This window comes from Arvicola amphibius, chromosome 5, assembly GCF_903992535.2.
Source record: "Arvicola amphibius chromosome 5, mArvAmp1.2, whole genome shotgun sequence".
NCBI classification, from domain to species: Eukaryota; Metazoa; Chordata; class Mammalia; order Rodentia; family Cricetidae; genus Arvicola; species Arvicola amphibius.
In genome coordinates, this window is record NC_052051.1 from 114,890,364 (window position 1) to 114,912,070 (window position 21,707).

The 21,707-nt window shown below is 51.0% G+C and overlaps 3 protein-coding genes across 13 annotated transcripts in view; 1 reads left to right on the forward strand and 2 right to left on the reverse strand.

Moving 5' to 3' along the window:
- The first annotated feature begins 66 nt into the window (after positions 1 to 66).
- Rell2 (RELT like 2) lies at positions 67 to 4,126 on the forward strand. 3 transcript variants are annotated; one of them, XM_038331051.1, is made up of 8 exons: positions 67 to 874; positions 1,283 to 1,522; positions 1,888 to 1,953; positions 2,042 to 2,108; positions 2,538 to 2,723; positions 2,950 to 3,325; positions 3,444 to 3,503; positions 3,720 to 4,126. In XM_038331051.1, exons 2-7 carry the CDS (start codon positions 1,339 to 1,341, stop codon positions 3,474 to 3,476), a joined length of 912 nt encoding a protein of 303 aa, XP_038186979.1. In that variant the 5' UTR covers positions 67 to 874; positions 1,283 to 1,338; the 3' UTR covers positions 3,477 to 3,503; positions 3,720 to 4,126. The 3 variants fall into 3 exon arrangements, with proteins under 3 accessions (XP_038186979.1, XP_038186977.1, XP_038186978.1); XM_038331049.1 differs by having other exon boundaries at positions 67 to 867; XM_038331050.1 differs by having other exon boundaries at positions 67 to 867; positions 3,726 to 4,126.
- On the reverse strand, positions 2,376 to 15,005 carry Fchsd1 (FCH and double SH3 domains 1). 2 transcript variants are annotated; one of them, XM_038331047.1, is made up of 20 exons: positions 14,919 to 15,005; positions 14,572 to 14,669; positions 13,977 to 14,022; positions 13,447 to 13,514; positions 12,999 to 13,134; positions 12,776 to 12,912; positions 12,602 to 12,665; positions 11,735 to 11,863; positions 10,631 to 10,753; positions 10,373 to 10,468; positions 9,664 to 9,783; positions 9,192 to 9,296; positions 8,899 to 9,060; positions 8,064 to 8,192; positions 7,901 to 7,984; positions 7,651 to 7,768; positions 7,292 to 7,512; positions 6,622 to 6,709; positions 4,778 to 4,833; positions 2,376 to 4,643 (listed from the first exon to the last, which is right to left on the reverse strand). In XM_038331047.1, exons 1-20 carry the CDS (start codon positions 14,937 to 14,939, stop codon positions 4,578 to 4,580), a joined length of 2,067 nt encoding a protein of 688 aa, XP_038186975.1. In that variant the 5' UTR covers positions 14,940 to 15,005; the 3' UTR covers positions 2,376 to 4,577. The 2 variants fall into 2 exon arrangements, with proteins under 2 accessions (XP_038186975.1, XP_038186974.1); XM_038331046.1 differs by having other exon boundaries at positions 2,376 to 2,692; positions 4,705 to 4,833.
- Positions 15,006 to 18,070: 3,065 nt separating this feature from the next.
- The window catches only part of Arap3 (ArfGAP with RhoGAP domain, ankyrin repeat and PH domain 3), a 28,642-nt gene continuing 25,005 nt past the window's right edge, over positions 18,071 to 21,707 (reverse strand). For 7 of the 8 annotated variants that reach the window (XM_038330543.1, XM_038330548.1, XM_038330547.1 and 4 more), the window contains 7 exons: positions 21,539 to 21,672; positions 21,218 to 21,300; positions 21,089 to 21,124; positions 20,189 to 20,252; positions 19,941 to 20,078; positions 19,684 to 19,722; positions 18,071 to 19,234 (listed from right to left, as the gene is read on the reverse strand). In XM_038330543.1, coding sequence (XP_038186471.1) covers positions 18,752 to 19,234; positions 19,684 to 19,722; positions 19,941 to 20,078; positions 20,189 to 20,252; positions 21,089 to 21,124; positions 21,218 to 21,300; positions 21,539 to 21,672 — 977 coding nt within the window. In that variant the 3' untranslated portion in view covers positions 18,071 to 18,751. The remainder of the gene's footprint in view (positions 19,235 to 19,683; positions 19,723 to 19,940; positions 20,079 to 20,188; positions 20,253 to 21,088; positions 21,125 to 21,217; positions 21,301 to 21,538; positions 21,673 to 21,707) is intronic. The other variant, XM_038330545.1, reaches the window with a different exon arrangement.

A 21,707-nucleotide genomic window follows, 5' to 3' on the forward strand; every position in this document is an offset into this window, starting at 1 on the left:
AGAGCACTCCTGGCCACGCCCCTCATAGGAGTCCCGCCCCTTATGGGAGTCCTGCCCCTCGCTTTGCTGTCCTGACCCGGGTTCTGAGGCTTGGGTTCTTGAGGCTTGGGCGGGGAGCCGTGGCATTATTCATAAAATACAAGGGCCGTTTCTTTTTGGGTGGGGGGTCATATCCTTGGGAAACCGAGTCATCCCGTCCAGCCGCTAGCCCCAACGGATCTTGGGGCAGTGGTCCCTCTCTAGGAACCTCGGAAGATCTGGCCACCCTGCCCCTCTCAGGCGCAGAAAGCCAGCTTTTCCCAGTGCGCTAGGAAGATTTCCATTCGTCCGGGGGAGTTCGGAGGGCAGAACCTGTGCCAGACCTGAGGGCTAGACCGGTGGCCAGAGCCCCTCCTGACCTCCCGACCACCCATGAAGACCCAGACTTGATCCGCACTTTCCTCCTGAGGGAGGGGGGCGGCGCAGTCACGCGCACATCTCACTCACACGCGTAAGGCTCACGCTCTCCGCCCCGCACACCTGTGCTCCGCCCCTTGGTCCCGGGCCCGCGACGCGAGAAGGCATTTGAGAACACGGGACAGTTTCAGAGGCGCCCCCCCATCCCCTCCATTTCCCAGGCAGGAGTGGTCCGGAGCCTGCCGCGGCTCCCAACCGGTCCACATCCTCCGCCATCCTTCCCTCCCCCCGTCTGCCGCGGCACCGGTATCCGCAGCCACCAGCCCGGAGCCGGTGAGGCGGCAAAGGGGGGAGGGGGAGGAAGCAAGGGATGAGCTCCGGGAGGGCGTCGGGGGCCCTGAGCCGGACGAGGACGCCCCTGGAACCGGGACCCGAGCCAGAGCCGGAGCCGGAGACAGAACCAAACCACCGGTACCGGGTGGGCCAGGTGGTCAGGGTGGGAGGAACCGAAAAAGAAGGGACCCGGGAATGCAGGGAGGGATGGGGGCTGCACGAGGCCTGGCTCAGGCTGGTGTAGAGGAGGTAGCAACACTGACTCAAGCGTGTTTTCTGGGCTCGTTGTCTGAGAATTTCGTCCCATCTTCTGCTGCAGTGTCCTTGGAAGGGACGGGGGCGCGGGATGAGCTGTAAAGGATAGCTGGCTGGATGTCAGAAAAGTGGGGCTGGGGCGCAGCAGAGGGCTTTTGTAGATGCCGTCTGGCCTCCAGCCTGCGGCGGTTTTAGCCAACCAGCACCCTTAGCCCGGACAGCTCCTTGCTTCGGTAGGGGGTGGGGCGGGCCTCCCATTGCGGATCCTAAGATGCCTTCCTACTCTGCGGGTACCCAGCTGCAGCCCACTGAACCCAGGAGGCGCCCTGGCCCGCGCTCGCCCCCCAGGGCCTCATGTCGGAACCACAGCCTGGCCTGGAGCCGCCCCAACATGGGCTGTACATGCTCTTCCTGCTTGTGCTGGTCTTCTTCCTCATGGGCCTTGTAGGCTTCATGATCTGCCACGTGCTCAAGAAGAAAGGCTACCGCTGCCGCACGTCTAGGGGCTCAGAGCCTGATGATGCCCAGCTCCAGCCCCGTGAGTGAGGGGCCTAGAACCCTGATTAAGGCACCTTCCTTCCTTACCCTTCTCCCCAAACTTTTTTCGGCCTCCCTGGCCGACAGACCCAGCCCAAATCCTGATGAAGCCCAAAAGACAGCTTTATGATGCTTTTTTGAGTCTGCATGTAAAGTGACACCACCCCGAAATCGAGGCTAGAGAAGGGGGTCCACTCATGGTAGCCCTGAGACCCCATTTCTTCTCCTACATTTTCTAGCCTGATGCATGAAGGCACATAGGTAAAGGGATACAGATTTTCAGCCATCCCCCCTGGGGCCATCAGGTCATATTCCCCCAAAGCTGACTCATTTCCCACTTCCTTGCCAACCTCTTTCATCCTTCAGCTGAAGACGATGACGTGAATGAGGACACAGTAGAGAGGATTGTTCGCTGTATCATCCAAAATGAAGGTGGGTATAGGCCAAAAGATTGCTCCTTCCCAAACTGTCTCTTGCCCTGACCTCCACCTCCACTGATTGCTTCTCCATCTCCCATCAGCCAATGCTGAGGCCTTGAAGGAGATGCTAGGGGACAGTGAAGGAGAAGGGACGGTACAGCTCTCCAGGTGAGCTGAAAACAAGGGCCAGCATAGCTTACCTTACCTTGGAGTACCCGCTCTAATACAGTTTTCCCAAGTACCATGGGAGTTGGGGGAGGGGGTGGACAAGGCTAGCTAACCTATGATAGGAGAAGGTTTATAGAAACCCTTTACCCTTTATCTCCAATCGAGATACCATGCAGACTAGCATTCACCTCTGGTGTCACTTTCTTTTGGTTAAGCATTGCTCTCTTTAGTAACCAGGGTGGAAAGGAAGAGTGTGTGACCACTCACTCATGTCTTAACATTGAATTTACTCAAGACAAAAGGAGTTGGAACCTGGGGAAGGTGGGGTTTTGGGAGGATTAAAGATCATGTTGATAGATCAGAAGAAATGGCAGGAAGGGAAACGGAAATCTCATTTCTGCTCCATTCTGCTTTCCTCCTGTGGTCCAGTGTGGATGCCACCTCCAGCCTGCAGGATGGCGCTCCTTCCCATCATCACACAGTGCATCTTGGCTCTGCAGCTCCTTGCATCCACTGTAGCCGCAACAAGAGGCCCCCACTTGTCCGTCAGGGTCGCTCTAAGGAAGGAAAAGGTCGCCCCAGGCCTGGAGAGACCACTGTATTCTCAGTGGGCAGGTGGGGGATACAGTGGTTCAGGAAAAGGGAGATTAAGTTGGTGCCCAATACTTTCCTCTGAATGACTGAGCAACTGCAGCAGGGGTCAAGCTGCACAAAGTGTCTGTCCCACAATCTCAGAAGGCCTCCATACCCAGGCCATAGAAGTTGCCGTCAATCCCAGGGAGGGAGGTTTAGGTCACCTTTGGGCTGTAGTCCTAAGCTGCATTGTTCTCTTCCCACCCAGATTCCGAGTGACACACATTGAGAAGCGCTATGGCCTACATGAACATCGTGATGGTTCTCCTACAGACAGAAGCTGGGGCTCCGGTGGGGGGCAGGAACCAGGGGCCAGTCAGGTGGCTGCAGGCGGGCAGCCTAGGACAGGGACAACTGCTACTGAAAGGCTGCTCCCTGAGGCACCACCCTCCCAGGCTGTAGCCACCTACCCAGTGCAGAACGGAGGACTCAAGGATGACAGCCTAGTCCCTTGTACACTTGAGGGAGCCCCTGGAACCTCTTCAGAACTGAACTTGGGCACTAGAGGAAGAGGCCCAAGTTCAGAGCTGCTTAGTCAAGAGGCAAATGGACAGCCAACTAAACTGGACACCTCAGGTCAGCAGGTATGAAGACATGGTCAGAGATGCAATGGGCAATGGTGGACACACATCTTCTGTCCCTATGCTGAGCAACACTGATTATCCACCTCCTCTTCCCACTGAACACTTCCCCTTCTCTCAGGAGTCTCTACCACCAGACGCAGGGGGTATGTGAGGCGAGTCTCCCTGAGCTCGAGATCAGGTAATCTCATCCTCTCACCTTCTACCTAAACCACCCAAACCCATTGACTCCCTGAGCCCCTGGGGTGAACTACAGGCTTAGTGTGTGTTACAGATTCCTTGGCTGGTGGTGGGGAGTGGGCATAGAGGTCCTCCAGGAGTTAGAAACGGTCTCTGGAGAATTGGTCAATCAGAGCTCAAATAGGAAGCAACAATGTCCCCCTTCCTTCCCTCCGAGCCTCAGTCGTCACTGTGCTGATGGATACCAGCAGGCATTGCCAGGGTATGGATAGCCATGACGGCTCTCCCCTCCACTGGACAGCACTGCTCCTCAGTTGAGGTACCAGCTCTACTTCTATCCGGAGTTACATGGTCCCAGGCTGAGGGACCTCAGGAGGAGCCGCTCCCAACTCCCAACCCCTCATTCTTTTTCCTTTCCCTACTTGCCAATGGGTTGCCTGGCCTGCCTTCCCCAAAACCTCGCTCCACATGCAAGAGCGTGGCAGCTGGGACCAGGCCCTACCCGTGGTGGGCCCCTAAAGCAATAGCACCTTAGGCCCCCTGCCCTCTTGGCACAAGAGGCCCAGGCCCTGGCTTGGACTTCACGCCCTTTATTCACTGTCAATAAATCCGCTCAGACCATTACAGTTGCTTTGCATCCTGGCTCCAGCTCCTTCTGACTTCCAAGACCTGCTCTTCTCCTGGCTCCAGGCCTGGTGACCCCAGCATTCGGGGTGGAGTTGGCCACAGAGGCAGGGTGAAGGCAGCAATGAGCCAGAACCGTAAAATGCTTTAAGGAATGGGTACCAGCCCCAGAAATTTTGGGATATTTTACCACCCTAGATATGGGGTGATGGTAAAAAGTCAAAGGGGTAGTTCCGGCCCAGAGATGACAGAAGAACAATGTGGGAAAGGAATGGGTTCAAATCCCAGAAATGGGAACAGGGCCAGCTTCTACCCCTGGAGGCGAGAGTGGACATGGGGGAAGATTGCAGCTTTTGCCTATGTCGCTCCAGATCATTGAGGGGGTGGTTTCTGTCAGCATGGAGATAGGGGCAGCAGCGTCACTGGGGGGCAGTGACCCCCCACCCGGCCTTCAGGTGAGGGAATCTGGATGGCCAGGATCCGGGGCTTTGGCTGGTGGGGGAGGTGGTGGACGCATCTGCAGGGATATACATAATCAGTGCCCCAGAGTCCCTCTTGGGAATATCCCTGTCCATTACCTCAGCCCAGCATACAAAACAGGACCCATAGGAATGACCCTTCTGTACAATCTTCTCCAAGACAGGCTCTTACCGGCCTGAGTCGAGGCACCATCATGTCCAGAGGTCCTGGGCAGTCTAGGACTTTGTCTAGAAATAGAAACCAAAAGTCAGTTCTCAAGCATTGTTGGGCTCCATGCTGCATCTCCAGCACTTAGGATAGTGATACTTTATAAATACTTGTTGACTTAGCAAAAAATAATCACCAGCCTGAGCTATAAAATCCATTAGTCCATCCATCCTCACAAACTTAATAATGCACAACTGCTCTGTACAAAGGACCAAAGAAAGGGGGTGGAGTACAACAGCTCCCCTCAAAGTGGCTATTGAGAATCCCGTATCACACACACATGCACGTACAGAGGGGCACAGGGAGAGCATGCCCCAATGCGACCTTATTCAAAGTGAAGTAGGAGTGGCAGAAGGGATGACAGTGACTACAGTCAGGGCACGTGACTTGGAGAAGGTGGACATACTAGAGCATATCAGAAAAGCTGACTATTTCATGGTGAAAACTAGGGGGCTGGGAATATAAGGGTAGATTGCTTGCCTAGCATGAACAAGATCCCCAGCACCCCAAAATATATAGAAATTAATCCAAAGATAAATACTACATTTCAGAGTTTAAGGATACCAAGAGGAAAAGGTACATTTTAGGAGAATGTAAGAATTCCATGAGAAAAGATAGCTAATTTTTAAAATAATGATCTAAAATATCCATGTTTCCTATATGCCAATCACAATGTTGTATACTCTTTTTTTTCTTCTTCATTTTGGTTTTTCCAGGCAGGGTTTGACCGTTCTAGAACTCACTTTGTAGACCAGGCTGGCCTTGGACTCACAGAGATCCACCTGCCTCTGCCTCCCGAGTGCTGGGATTAAAGGCATACACCATCACTGCTCAGCGATGTATACTCTTAAGACATCTTGGTTAACTCTTTTTTTTTTCTTATGTGCATGAGTGTTTTGCTTACATGTATGCCTGTGCACCACATGCATGCCTGATGCTCACTGGGATCAGAAGAGAGTGTCAGATCCCTTGGGACTGGAGTTACTGATGGTTGTGAGCTCACATGTGGGTACTGGGAATCAAACCTGGATCCTCTGTAAGAGCAACAAGTGCACTTAAGCACTGAGCCATCTCTCCAGCCCCTGATAATTCAATAAACCAGTGCCTTTCCCTTTACTTTCTAAAGACTAAACCAACCTAGGCTAGTGACTCATACTTCTGATCTTAACACATCAGGAAGGCAGAGCCGGAAGGAGTGCTGGTTCAAGGCTAGCCCTATCTCAAAAGACTAAAGTATAAGAAGATAAAACCTAGACCAAGTGTAGATTTGACTGTGAGAACAAAGGTTTGACTGAATGCTTTCACACCAGGGCCCCACAGTGTGAGAGAGGTCACCCAGTTGCCAGTACAATAAGATGTTATATCAACGAATAATTTATACACTCCTGAGATATTTCAGGATAAATCCCATCATGGAAAGGAAAAAAGCTATGGCTTCCCAAGATTTTTTTAGACTTGACAGCAACTATTCAAGAGACGGGTGTTCCCAACGCTCCGCAAATCAGGTTCCTCGCTGGAATACACTCCCATGAGTTTGTCCAGTGTTCTGTCAGCTATAATTTCACTGTATAAAGCTAGTGGCTCACAGCAACCACAGACCAGACAGGTTAAGTCTTCCACCTCAAGTCATACAATAAAAAGGGACTAAGGGGTTTGAACCCGGCTCCAAATCCAAGCTCTCCTCCCCGACAATATGCCATGGACCTCTTACTGCAAGGTACATCCAGAGCACATGGAAGCAGGTAAGGCAGAGTCCAAACTTCTTCCTTGCCTACTTATGCTCCAAGACCCCAACTCTCTCTACTCACCCAGAGGCAGAGCGGGTGCAGTGGATCCTTCCAAGGCACAGGTGGGTGCAGGAGGCGAAAAACTGGGAGGAGAAGGGGATGGCAGCGTCTGGAGACAGGGTAGGCAGACAGTCATTCCTGGTCCGTGGGAACATTTAACCAGTGTTTCCTCTCACCCCACTCTCAGTTTCTTTCCCATTTATTCTCAGTACCAAAAGCAGCCAAATGAGGGTTGTAACTGATATTTCAGTAGCCAGTATGCACTGAATAGTTATTATGTGTCAGGTATGTCATGACAGGGCAACACAAACTCAAACACTTCCTGTGTCTGTGGGGCTAAGGAGTTTCCCTCTGTCATCTCTAGTCATGACAGTAAGCCTGCTAAAGCAGCTGTTGCTTCTGTTTTACACATGAAGAAGGCAGCTCAGAGAAGGTAAGTAACCACTCAAAGTCATGCTGTGGCAATTTGTACTCAGGCCTATCTGGCCCTAAAACTCCCAAACTTCTAGGAAGGGTGCCTTGATTTTCTCTTTTCCCTTTCCAGTCAAAACACACAGTGAGGACTAAGCTACCATAGGAGGCAAACATGGGGAGGAAACAAAGCTTTAAGATTAATATGGAGCATTGTTGAGGTGAGGTGAAAGGGTCTCCTCAGAGGTTACTTGAGAACTGAGGGAGAAGGAAGCTTCACCTGTTCAGGGTCAGAGAATTCCGGTGGCCCTGGGGGACCAAGCAGTTCCTCTACCAGTAGAGATGGGAAAACTCCAACACGGCCCCCAAATTCTCCCCTCCAGAAGCCATCATCCACACCATCTTGAGCCCTGGGCAGAAGGCGGATGAGTGCCCCTTCAGGGAAGCTTAGCTCCTCTTCACTCTGCCCAGTGTAGCTATACAGGGCACGGGCCAGGAATGCTACAGGAGCCCAGGAGAAAGGATGAAATGAGCAGTGGGCTGTGGTACACTAGCTCCATGCCACTCTACCCACAGCCATCCAGAAAGCTCTATCTATCTACACCCACGGTCCCTGAATCCGTAACTTACTTCTCTTACCTGTGGGCTCTGCTCCTGAGGGATTGCTGCTGCCGTGGCTGCTCTCAGGAAGGGAGAGATCCGGGAAGTTGAGATATCGTTCAGGGACAAAGCCCGCTTCGCCATGCTGGTTCCGAGCCTGCTCACCCAGCAACGTGAACAGGTATCAGACTTGCTCAGCAGTCCATGACCTTGGCTCTTTGCCACTCAGGTTTCTGGCATTACCTGAATGAGGCCTCCCACTGCCCCCAGTCCAGGGTCCCATACTTACCTTAACCCATTCATCAGCATCTCCTTCCTCGATGACCTCTAGCCACTCACCCTCGGTGATAGTCAGCTCATCCTCACGTCCTGCCTAAGCCCCACAAGGAAGGAGTCAAGATTTGCCCCACCCCTGCCCATTGCCCATCTGAAGTTTCTATACCCATACACACCTGGTAGCCAAATACCACATGTGCAGGGCAGGGGAGGGATCTGGTAGCCAGGGCGGGGGGAGCAGGCTCTTCAAAGAGCTCCCCAGCCTCCTCACAGTCATCGAAGTCAGAAAGCTCAGCATCCTCAGCCTGAAAAGGGTAGAGGACAGATACTGTCTCAAATACTGCGTGGATCTCCCACACACCTCTTATCTCTAAGGGACACTGAGAATCCCCCTTCAAGGCAGTACCCCTCAACCAATCACCATATCTCACAATCAAAACCACCATAGGGCCGGATGATACTAAATAATAGCAATGACAACCATTAGGTGCTATATATGCTTCATTTAACCTTCAGTATAACTCACCATTGTTTTGTATAACTATATTAACTTCGCTTTGCTTTTGAAGAAACAGGATCACAAAGGTTAAGCCATCTGCCAAGGCCACACAGCTATTAAGTGGAGTGGCTGGCACTCAGTTAACTTACAGACTGCTTCCAGAACCATGGTTTATTTTATCTTACTTTATTTTATTTTGGTTTTTTTGAGACAGGTTAGCCCTGGCTGACATGAAACTCACTCTGTAGACCAGACTGGCTATGAACTTACAGAGATCTGCCTTCCTCTGCCCCCACCCCGTGCTGGGATTAAAGGCGCATGCCACCACTGCCCAGCAGAACCACGGTTCTTAATCACCATATCAGAAGTTTATTGAGAAACTATGCAGTATCATCCCAGCCTCATGATAATCCTCTGCATTAGATACTGTGATTCCCATTTTCGATGTTCTACCTTCTAACAAGGAATGTTAGCCTCCCAGTGTGCATGGTTAGGGAAAAGGAGGAACTTACCATGGGAGAGAGATCCCTCTGGGACAGCCGAGCCTCACTAAGCCGTCTCTCCTGCTCCACCTCATCCTGTGCTTGGGTCATGGCTGGCTTCAGCCAGCACTGTACATCAAGGCCAGCCTCCTGTAGCAGGGCCAGCCGGGCAGCCCCTTTCACCTGGCTCACCTGGTGTGAGGAGGAAGAGATAATACCCTGGCTAGCTGTGTCTACCCTCTGCTTCCCTCTTTTTCTCTACCATAGTGGAGGTGGGTTAGAGGAGGAGGCAGGGTTTCAGTGGCTCTTGGGCTGGGGCTCACCTGTGCCCGTCGGATGTTCTCCCGCACTTCCTGTAGCCGCTGTTCTAAGCCTGGGGCTTCTCGCTCTGGAGCCTGCTGACGCCTCTGCTCCAGTCGCTGCAGGACCTGGTGAGGATGGCAGAGGTGGGTGGAGATGCTGTGGGCCATAGCTTACTCTGAGCCCAGGACTTCGCTAGTTGAATCACTTGCCATGTGTCATCTGCCTTCCCTGTGCGGCAGGTATTATTATTGGCTCCATTTTAGTGATGAGGAAACCAAACTCCAGAAAGATGAGGTCATTCCTTACCCAGACTTAAGAGAACTCACAAGCAACAGGAGAGAATACAAACCCCAGTCTGTGTAGTTCTGAAAGCTGTGCTCTTAACAGATGAATCATACTGTTGTGATAAAATTCCTTTCTTCCTGACTACATCAATGGCCCCCATCTCTCAGCTATTCTTACCCACCCCCAATACCTGCACCCCCACCTCACCCGATGCCCATGATGCTGGATCTTGTAGTCCCGGGCAGCCCTGCTTGTCCAACGCTGAACCTCTTTCTCCAGGCCACTCTCTCCAACCATCCCTCCTGCTCCCTGCTCCAGGGCACACACCTGAAAAAGCCAAGGAATATTCGAGAAAAACAAAACATTTCTATCCTTCTCATCAGTTCCTTTTCCTTCTTCATCTTTTTAAAATTCTTTTTTAGGTTTATTTTATTTTGCGTATGAATGTTTCCCCTGTGTGTATGTCTATTTACACATCACATTTGTGCCTGGTGCCCAAGGAGGTGGTAAGTCTCCAAGTGCATGCTGGAAATCAAACCCGGGTCCTTTGCAAGAACAATAAGTACTCTTAGCCACTGAGCCAACTCTCCGGCCCCTTCCTTCTTCATCTTGACCTCCAGTGTGAGGGACAAAGAAAATGGACTGAATGCCTTCGTCTGTGGACACAAGCATGTACTCATGTAGAGACAGGCCCAGGAATGGAGCCAGAGTCAAATGGCAGAGGTGGAATGAGGAGAACAGGGACTGAACTTTGGTCTGAGGTATGTTTGTGTTCAGACGGAGGTGAGTGGGATTTTGAAATCCCCTGTCCAAGGCTGAACTACCAATCAATACTAGAACAAGGACAATGAGACAAGGGGTCTAGAGCATACTTATGTTTAGATTTGGCCTGTTTCCACAAGCACGGTGGTCTCACCTGATCAGTCCCTGCTGGCTGGAACTGCTGAGGTGGGGTGGGGGAAAAGACTCCAGGCCCCTGAAGAAACAGCTTCACATCTTGTTCCCAGTTTACCTAGTGTTGGATAATACGCAGTCACTCACTTGCCACCCACTCAACCCCGTCTCCAGATCTTCTTGGAAGAAAGGTGAGTGCTGCACTGGGTGGGAGAAGGGCTGGATTCCAATGAAAAAGCATAAAGCATCACTAGGGAGCACTGACAGTTCCAGTCCTCACCTGAGAAGTCACCTGTCCCCCATGGCGGGCATGTTCCAGGATCATCTCTGCAGCTTCCAGCTCTGTGTGGCTTAATAAAGTGAGGGGGTCCCTCAAGTATTCTGACAGCTCACTTACCAGGACCTAGAGAGAACCCCAAGGTACCATAATATATTAGGTGCGTACAACCATTCTCCCAGGCCTCTACTGCAGATTATCCATCCATGGATAGGGCATGCACATGAACGATAGGAGAAGACAAGAAATAAGACTATTTCTAAGCCGGGCGGTGGTGGCGCACGCCTTTAATCCCAGCACTCAGGAGGCAGAGGCAGGCGGATCTCTGTGAGTTCGAGACCAGCCTGGTCTACAAGAGCTAGTTCCAGGACAGGCTCCAAAGCTACAGAGAAACCCTGTCTCGAAAAAAAAAGACTATTTCTAATCATACACAGCCATGTTTAAACCACAACATAGTTTAAGAACTTCCACATCTGTTCCCTTTGAACCTCATCAGTGTTATGATGTGGGCAAACTGGGACTAACTCCGATGAGGAATGTGGAGTCAGATGTCTGATGGAGGAGAGAGTTATCTGTCTATGTTACTTTCATTGGTTAATTAATAAAGAAAACTGCCTTGGCCCTTTAAGAGACAGAAAATTAGGTAGGCGGAGTAAACAGAACAGAATGCTGGGTAGAAGGCAGTAGGACAGACACTTCAGATAGTGACCATATGGAGTCGCCATGCCTCTCCTCTCCGAGTAAGATCTCTCTGGGTAAGCAATCCACCTCGTGGTGCTACACGGATTACTAAATATGGGTTAAAGGAAGATGTGAGAATTAACCAATAAGAGGCTAAAACTATGGGCCAGGCAGTATTTAAAAGAATACAGTTTCCGTGTAATTATTTTGGGTAAAGCTAGCTGGCGGCTGGGTGGCCGGACACAGCCCTGCCGCTCCATCTACAAATGTCTAGCATGACAGAGCCATCAAGAAGCAGAACCAGAGCCCACAGATGCATCTTCTATTTAGTCTAAGCACTAGCACTGGCCAGCCTGGGAAGAAGGAGAAAACAGGGATGGTGTCTGCATTCACTGAGGGCAGGAGTAGTACTGGATGAGTACTGGCCTTGAGCAGGGCTGGCAGTTCCTCTTGGTAGTAGTGGGCAAGGTGAGCATTGGTGGCCACCAAATTTAGCAGGTACTCATTGCGGGCTGCTCTCAACTGCTGGGAATACTGGGCTGACTGGGCAGACAGCTAAGGAATGGAAATAAGAGTCAGCAGGGAGCCCTGAAGCATGGGAGTCCTTCCAAGGCCAATCTCAAACCCAGAACCAGAACAGCTCACATTACTGAGTGTCTACTACATGCCTGGTGCTACACCAAAACCTTCACATAGAACACTGGCTTAAAAACCCTCATATGGCGTCTGCGTGCATCGAAAAATGCAAACTGTGCCTTACCAGACCTCACAAGAGCTGACCCCTGAAACCCTTTTCACGAGCATGTGTCTTATTCTCTCAGATCTTTGGGCCAAAGTGACTCGCTCCTCAGCTTTTGTATCCACCATTCCCTCTCCTCAGTAGGTTCCTCCCCTAGCAGCCCCCTCCTTGACACTCAGGCCTCCTGCTCTGTGAGATCTCCCTTCTTAATCGTACCCAACTATTGCCCTTCATCTGACTATTCACATTCTCTCTGAGGTTGGAACTCCATGTGTCCTGTTCTCACTCCGTCCCCAGGGGGAGAATATTGCCTAGCATGTAGAGGTGCTCAAAAATCACAAATAAAGGGACAAAAAAGAAAGGCATTGATTGTTTCCACTATACAAATGAAGAAAATGAGGGTCAGAGAATCCAAGGAGCCACCTGACAGAGTGCTTACCACATGCCTGCCAATGAAGCACTAGGAAATTTGGAAACCTAGGTTCAACCCATTCTTACTTTTATGCCGCTGGATCCCCAAACACTAGGCTATAAATGCCTGTATTGCCCCAGACCTTGGTGCTCAGTTTCTGGAGGCTGGTCCGAGAGTGGAAGATCCCGTGGTCACTTCGGTTCAGCCTGTGCAGGCAAAAACAGTCAAGAGTCAAGCACAGTTGGGAAATTTTGATCCCACCCCATACTCCTCGCATCACACTTTGTGTGTCCTACTCGGTCATCCAAGAGCCCACCTGGCCTGGACATCAGCTGCCTTCTCCTGTGCCAAGGCCCACACACGTTCTCGCTGCCCATAGAGCTTCCGACTTCGGCTCAGTTCCCGGATGGACTGCAGCACCTCAGCCTGTGCCCGCTGAAGACTCTCTGTCCCCTAGTGGCAAAGATACACAGCATCCTGACCCAACCCGTGTCTCGTCCTACACTGGAGGTTCCTTCACACCATCCACCGAGACATACCTTCCTAAGCACCTGCTCCTTGGCACTCCTCCCGGTGCCCCCTGCTAGGTCACGGTATCTGTCAGAAGCCTGGAGCCGGGTTTGGCCTCCAGCCACAGTGGCATCCAGTAGGCAGCGCCAGGCACCAAACACTGTCCTGCTCCTCCCCAGAGAAGGTATGTGTTGAAGAAACACTCCACTGGCTCATGAGACCCCTCCAACCCAACACCATGAGAGACATAGTATCCCCCCGCCCCCCAGGAGCCATCAATCGATCAGTCCATTAGCTCAGCCACAGGATCACTCATGCCTTCCACCCCAACCCACAGTGTCCTTGCTGGGTCAGTTCCTCTGCTGCTGCTGTGTCAGCTCTACCTGCAGCTCATGTGCCTTCCCCTGCTCATAGGTCCTCATTTCCAGACAGCTCTGGGGCTGAGCTCCCCATCACCTCCAGCTCTGAGCGACTCACCTGCGGTCGACTTCCCCGCTCCGCTGCCCTTCCCTCTTCAGGAATGGCCCAGCCAGCTTCTGGAGTGCCTGGCGAGAAAACCACCATATCTTTTATGAAGACCCACCCCAACTGGGGGAGAATTTTGAACCAGGGTCTAGAATAGCACTCTTGGGCTATACAACATATACATTTCCAAAATGCCTTGTATTCATTAATTCATTTAATCCTTATAACCATGTGTGGATTTTGGGTATTATTATTACTATTCCCATTTTACAGAGAAAAAAAATTAGGCCAAAAATACTAAATAATTTGTCCATGATCATGCAGATAAGTAAGTAGCAGAGAAGGGTTTGACACAAATCTCACAGATTCTAGATATTTGTTCTTTTTAAAAATTTTTTGCAAAATCATTTGTTCTAATCAACATACAAATTAAAAAACATTACACTGTTATTTGGTCTTGACCACAGTTAGGAGGGGAGGGCACTGCTGCCTGTAAAAAGGAATCTAGAACAAGAGGGAAGGTCCAGACAGGAGTCCCATACCTGGCCATACTCCCGTTCAATGGCTGCCCTCTGCTTGCTGTAGGATCTGTGGAGGTGGAGAATGAGCGGTTATGTTTGCTCCTGTTCTCCTACACTCAATCCTCCCCTCAGCTTGAGCAGGAGGAAGAGGAAACCAGCCCAGAGTGTGACTACATCCAGAGGGACTGGGTCTGACAGATGAGAGTCCTTGAGATCACCTCTGGCAGCTGCAACCCAGGTCAGCCGCACCTTACTGCTCAGAACCCCAGCAGGATCCTCCCACCCCTGGAGGACCAACTGTGGGCCTGGAGGTGAGAGAACTGACAAGATTAGGTGTCTGCCAGACTTCCAACAGGTCTGGAAGAGGAAGGGGATTATGTTCTGTTTTTGATTGTGGGGGTGAGGAGAGTGACGTGGGGTCAAGCAGTTTGGGGAAGGGGCTCTCTCTTTATGAATATAGCCCCAGTATCTGAGGAAGCAGGCCTAAGGTGAGGGCCATGAATGGGTAGGCCAGCTCCGCCTGATAACGCCCAACCCTGGCAGATGTAAGCCGAGGAAGGAGTGGCTCTCGATCCTGTGAAGATGGAGTACGTGAACGTGAGGGGTCTGGGGCTACCTGATATCCTCCAGCAGATCCGCCTCCCTCTGTTGCCGGGTCTGAAGGATGCTCAGCTGCTCCAAGAAGCGAAGTTTCACCTCCTGGGCTGGCTTCACCTGTAGGATTAAAAAAGAGATGAAGATCCCCAGCCTTGTACCCTACTCCGGCGTGGGGACCTACAAAACACCATACAGGGAGCGGTGAGGGGGCGGGGCCCGAGAGAGGCAGGACTATTTCCTCGGTTTCTTCTGTGTTAGGCTTTGACCTCCTTGCCACTCCCTGTGTTCCACCCCGAGTCGAGTGTCTGTAGTCTCCCTCCGCTCCCCAAGACCTCCAGGAAGTCCTCTTTCCCGGGCAAATCTCACTTTTCGGGGCGGCGGCTGCATCTCGGATCCAGCAAAGGCTGCCAGACAGTCCACTCCGGAACTCGAGGAGGCCACGCCCACGACAAGGCCCCGCCCCGGAGTTGGCCCGCTCCGCCCACGCTCGTCAAACTGCGCGCCGGGCGCGGAAGCACACAGGGGCAGCAGAGGAACTGAACCTGTTATTGCTACCAGTACCCCGGAAGGGTCCCGGCCGCCGGGCGGACGCAGCGTGCGCCTGGCGCTAGGGAGAACCTCGGGCTTCTGAGTCAAGACGCCTGGCTTCTATTTCTAGTATAGCCACTGATTCAGCCTGTAATTATTTCTGGTCATTCATTTACATATGCATATCACCAGTCCCGACACTAAGTGAAGACCAGGTGACCAGGGAAACTGAGTCACTGGACACCTGAGCGAAGATGCCTCTAACAAAGGGAGACACCTTTTCCTAATCCCTGCAGAACTGGAAATGCTAGCGTGAGAGGGGTAGGATGTACGCCCGGAGCCCGCAGAAACCAGTTCAAAGGAAAAGACGGTACGGGTACATCCTGGGATCCAGTAGGCACTAATGGTATCATTGAAGGGGTGTGTACCCTGGAAAGCCCTGTCATCATTTTGGGTCTTTACGCCCTCAGTTCACCAATTTTAGCGTGGTGTGTGTGTGTGTGTGTGTGTGTTTGTGTGTACATGCATGCCGGTGTAGGTCAGCGGGACAATCTTGTGTGTTGATCTTTGCCTTCCACCTTGTTTGACACAGGGTTTGTTTTGTTTTTCATCTGTGTATGCCAGACTAGCCAGCTTACAAACTTCGGAGGATTCTACTAGCACTGGAATTACAGAGACTGGCACTACAAGTCCAGCTTTTTTCTAGGGATTTGAACTCAGGTCTTCACACTTACATAGCAAGTGCCTTTATCCCCTGATCCATCTCCCTAGCCCCACAGTGTGCACTAAATTTATTTTACCCCGCAATCCCTCCATCAGTAAGATACAGGTTCTACAACAGAGCACACACGGGGTGGGAGGGGTGACATTCCTAGTAATCTATTTCCCTCAAATTCCAAGACCACCACCCCACTCCAAGATTTAATTGTTAGTTTTCGGGTCTAACATCCAGACTTCTTGCTTCCAGCTTCTTCCCATAACCCACTGTTCCTACGGTGGCCAGTGACTGAAAAGAGAGTTAACATCATTTTATGCTTAAAATGTAATTGCTTCCCAGGAAAACCTAAGTGCCTACAATCCAAATAGAATAGAGGCTACCAGGATGTGATTGGGCCCCTGCAAGAAGCATTATCTCCTCTTGTTCTTGAAAGAACAGAGACAAAGCTCCAACTGTCACCCACAACAACCTGAGGAATCTCCCTAGACTTTTGTTTTTGTTTTTCGAGACAGGGTTTCTCTGTGTAGTTTTTGCTGTCCTGCAACTGGCTTTGTAGGCCAGGCTGGCTTCGAACAAACAGAGATCCACCTGCCTCTGACTCCCAAGTGCCGGGATTAAAGGCGTGTGCCCTAGACATTTTAGGAGATCTCAACTCAGTCCAAACAGGGATCCGTGGCTTTGATATTGAAAGGATTTCAAGACCAGCTGGTGTAAGGAAGCAGAGTTGGAAATTTTATTCAAGATATTTTAATATAGGTTAAAGCACAAGAGTGAAGAAAAAAATCCAATCAGAAGAAAGTAAGACACATTCAAGTAGGAGTGGTGGTGGTATGTGTTTCCCGAGGGAGCGAAGGGGAAAGAATATTTGTGCCCACTGTGGATATGGGCTCCTCAAGGGAGTACAAGCACTTAATTTGTCTTAGCACTAGCCATGTTAGTGGTTCTGGTGGTTCTCAGATTGCATCTTTTCCTTTGACTTTTTTTGTTGTTTTCCGAGACAGGGTTTCTCTTTGTAACTGCAGGGACTGTCCTGGAACTCACTTTTGTAGATCAGACTGACCTTGAACTCACAGAGGTCCACCTACCTTTGCTTCCCAAATGCTGAGATTAAAGGTGTGCACCACCGCGCCCAGCTCGCAGATTACATTTTAAAGGATTGCTAAGAAGTCTTTTTTTCTTTTCCTTCTATCTCTTTTGATAAGAGGGACAGATAGAATTCCAATAGAGTAAACTCAAAGCCACTAGAGCTGCACAAAGGATATATTACATATTCTGTCCCTGTCAATGGAATTTTCAGTGAAATTCCTAGCAGGTTTACAGCTGGGAAGGGAGAAAGGCCTCAAGCAATTAATTGTACTGAGATTCTTGCTGTGTTACTTGCAAAGGCTTTAGTCAGAAGCTCTGGCGAAGGGCTCCTCTCTGCCTTCTCATGTCCTCCAAATTTTTCCCTATTTAAATTTTTTTTTCAGGACAGGGTTTCTCTGTAGCTTTGGAACCTGTTCTGGAACTAGCTCCTGTAGTCCAGGCTGACCTCAGACTCAGAGAGATCCAACTGCCTCTGCCTCCCGAATGTTTTTTGAGACAGAATGTAGCCTTATAGCTTTGGTGTCCTGGAACTTATTCTGTAGACCAGGTTGGCTTTGAACTCAGTGATCCACCTGCCTCTGCTCCCAAGTACTGGGACCAAAGGTTTGTGTCACTATGCTCGCCTTTCCCTATCTATCTTGGCTCTCCTGCTACCCAGCCTCTGCTCCAGCTGCTGCCATCCGCCCACCAAGCCAAGGCCTCTCCTGCTGCACTGCACATCATGCCTGCTCCTGCTGCCTGCTCCTCGTGCTCCCCTATCCAGCTCCTTGACTCTGTTTCTGCTCCTAGAGCTTTCATTCATTCCCACTCACCCAGTGTAAAGGCCACACCCACATCACTCAAGTTCTAGCTTAGATTCTTTGAAGTGCCAAACTCACCTGTGTGTATTTTCTTTTTTTAATTTGGGTTTTCAAGACAAAGTTTCTCTGTAGCTTTGGAGTCTGTCCTGGAACTAGCTCTTGTAGACCAGGCTGGCCTCGAGCTCACAAAGAGCCACCTGCCTCTGCTAGGATTAAAGGCGTGCACCACCACTGCCCAGCCTGTGTGTATTTTGTTTCCTTTCTTCAGGCTCACATAAGAGCAAGAGCCCTGTTTGTTCTGTTTATATCATGTTGTATTGGATTTGGCACCAATTAGATGCTCAGCACTTATTTTTTGAATGAATGAATGTTGTTGAAAAATGACCTTCTTGGTTCCAAAGTTTATTAAGAGACCCATTCTTTTTTGGTTCCCCTTTGCCCCAGCTCCCAACTTCAATCAGTCACCCTACTCTAGGGCCTGAGGGTGGAATAAGATAGATTTGGACCTCATGCATATCTCTAGCTTCCGAATGTATGCTTTTCTTTTCTTTCTTTTTTTTTTTTTTTATTTTTCGAGACAGGGTTTCTCTGTGGCTTTGGAGCCTGTCCTGGAACTAGCTCTTGTAGACCAGGCTGGTCTCGAACTCACAGAGATCCGCCTGCCTCTGCCTCCCGAGTGCTGCCAAATGTATGCTTTTCTTTAATGCAGTACAACGGTCCTTATTCCCCACACCTCTCACTGAAGCACTGTATCAAATATATAAAACAGGAGCTGCTCTTATTAAGGGAAAGTATTAGGGCTTATCGCTCAGAAGCATAATTTGCTGTTTGCTCCTCTCTTATTTTAGTGACTTCATAGTACAGACAAAGGGGCTGAGCCCAGAAAGGGGCCATAATCATCCTTGAGACACACAGTCTCCAGGTCTCAGTCCAGTGCTCCTTCCATGGTACCATACTGGATTCCAGGGTCATCCATCAAGGGCAGAAGAAGCCCCCAGTGGTGTCTGCCATGGTGAGAGCCTGGCTTCTCCTCTGGTTACCTACCTCCTCAGCTGCTGGCCCTAGGGTCATGTGAGGGGCTGGCTGGAGGGTGGGTTGGTAGTGCAGGGAGTTTGGGTGGGTAAACTGGATCCCTGCATTGGAAGGCTAGTTGGGCTGGGGGCTTGGGGACTGGTGGGCTGAGAAGGACTTTCTGGACATGGAGCAGGCTCTCCCTTCCTCAGGATGAGGTTGTTGAGCTCCTGAAGCAGCTGTTCCTCCAGGGAGCCCCGTGCCTGAGGACTGCTCTTTGAAAGGGGGCTTGGAGAAGAGTCAGGGATCCTCTCCTCCTGGCCCAACATGTTTGCTTTGGAGTGGGGGGTTTGATCAAAGGACCTGTAGCTGGTAAGGGGAGTCTCTGCCTTGGCTGTCCACTCCCATGTGGAAGAGAAGGCAGTCGTGTCCTTGGTAAGCTCAGGGAAGGCCCCGACCTCCTCGTACACTGGCTCTTCATACACAGGCTCCTCCAGCTCATCTTGTTCCTCCACAGACCCCTGGGATGACTTCATTGGCTGGATGGGAATGGGACAGCCGAGGATGGACACAGTGTTAGAGTTACAGTATTATTAATCCTTGATCAAGTTCTTCCTTGAGTCAGACACTACAAAATACTTGACATATATGATGTCACAACAACCCCATGCAAGTGGGTCACACTGCAAGACAGTGACATGCAGAGGGGTTAAGTTGCCCTGAATCACATAGTAAGGAAACAGTAGTTGGTGAGGCTTGAATCCAGATCTATCCAGCTCCAGAATGCATTTGCTAAATCCCCTTTCTTCTGTTTCTCAGATTTGTAATTACTTTCTCCTTTCCTTATCGTATCACCCCTCACTGTCTTCCTCTGTTACACAGACTGACGGCCTGCCTCAGAACAGACACGTAGTGCACCAGGGCATAGGCAGCATGGAACACACAGAGGGGGTAACAGACACAAAGCCAGAGCAAGCACAATACTCACAAAGAACATGGATAAGGTCCTCCGGTTGTGTAGCCGCCGCTGGACACAGGTGGAGTGGGGAAGAGGAGAGGGAGAGACAGAGACAAAGTAAGACAACAGGAGACGGAGGCAGGAAGTGAGGACACAAAGAATGTGGACAAGAGGGTCGTGGCGAGTGGGTGGGCATCTGGCACGCAGGCACGCTGTCTCCTCCTGCAGCATGACAAAGGTAACGGCAGGGATCAGCTGGTTAGGGCATGCTGGGGGTAGGGGCTCACCAGGGTCTGGTTGGCAGAGAGAAGGGTGGCTCCACTGTCATCTCCTCGGATGGGCAGCAAGGGCATAGTGCCAAACTTCTGACGAGCAAGGTCAGAGGAGGAACGACGACGTAAAACCACCGACTGCTGGTCATCGTGCTGAGGAGACAGTGAGGTGTTGGCACTAGTGGACCTGGGAGGCACTGGGGGGTATGGCTGATCCCCAAAGGTACCAGAAGCCCGGCCTTCAGCCTCTTCCTTCCCCTCACCTGGGCTTTAAGAATGCTTGTGGTCCAGTCCCACATCTCGTCCTCATCAGTGCAGGACAGACAGCTGTGGGTGAACAGAGGGATTCAGGAAGCAGAAGTTCTAGCACTAAGCGTGGAGGAATGGAGAAGGGGACAGCGGAGGAAAGAGGACAGGGCAGGGCTGGGGGGAGATCTCAGTTCGCATAAAGTGTTTGCCATGCAAGTATAGGGACTAGTTTGGATTCCCAGCACCATGTTCAAAAGGAGCAGTTAGAGAGATGGCTCAGTGGTTAAGAGCACTTGTTGCTCCTCCAGAGGACCTAGGTTCAACTCCAAACACCCATGTGGTAGCTCATAGCCACCTGTAACCCTAGTTTCAGGGGTCTGACCTCTGGGGACCCCAGACATGCACATGGTACCCAGATATAAATTCAGGCAAAATGACCCATACACATAAATTTTCTTGATTAAAAAGTAAAGAAAAGCTGGGCTGGAGAGATGGCTCAGTGGTTAAGAGCACTGACTGCTCTTCCAGAGGTCCTGAGTTCAATTCCCAGCAACCACATGGTGGCTCACAGCCATCTATAATGAGACCTGGCACCCCCTTCTGGCATCTGGGCACACATGGAAGGAATGCTGTACACATAATAAATAAATCTTTTTAAAAAAAAAAAGTAAAGAAAAGCTGATGGTGGGATGGTGGATAATGCCTATTATCCCAGAGCTGCGGAGGTGGAGACAGGCAGCTCTCTGAGGCTCCCAGCCTAGCCTAACTGGCAAGCCCCAGGTCCTCGTGAATGACACCTGAAGTTGACCTCTGATCTCCACACACATGAATACATACACGCAGGCACACACGTGCACACGGACAGGAAGCAGGGTGGAGCCAGAGAAGAAGCTAGCAAGTTAGGAGGTACTCACAGGTGCACTTTATCCAGTATCAAAGTGAAGCCCCACCTGAAAGGCAAAGGGGATCAGTGAGAGAATAACCAAAAGCTAGAGAGGTAATGGCTTTTCTGCTCTAAGTCAGGGCTAGGGAGGAACACTCACGGTGTTGGAGGTTTTAACTTCTTGCGGATTCCCAGGTAGACCTTGGCACCTTCCAGAGACCACTCCCGTTCTGGTTTAGAGCTCTGGGAACATGAACAGAGGTGGTAAGATCGAGAGGTACAAGAACACGGTGGTTAGGAAGATCAATAAGTCAAAGGTGCATTGGAACATGTGATCGTGGAGTCAGAAAGGTCAACATCAGGGAAGCAATGAGATTGGTGAGGATATGAGCTATGGAGTCAGGGGCTGGTAGGGTTACAGCCAACCCCTGCTGCCTGACTGGCCACCCAACATTGCACCCCTCTCGCCCTGGAGTGTCACCTTCTTCTCCTTGAGCAGCAGCAGGCAGCGGCCACGCAACAAAAAGAACCTCTCCTGGAAGCGGCTTCCCAGCAAGCGAGGTGGCTCCTCACGACACCGTAGCAGGCCCACCCGTGGACTCTCACGCCGGACTCCTGGGCACAGAAGAGCAATGCCGGGTGGAGGCTAC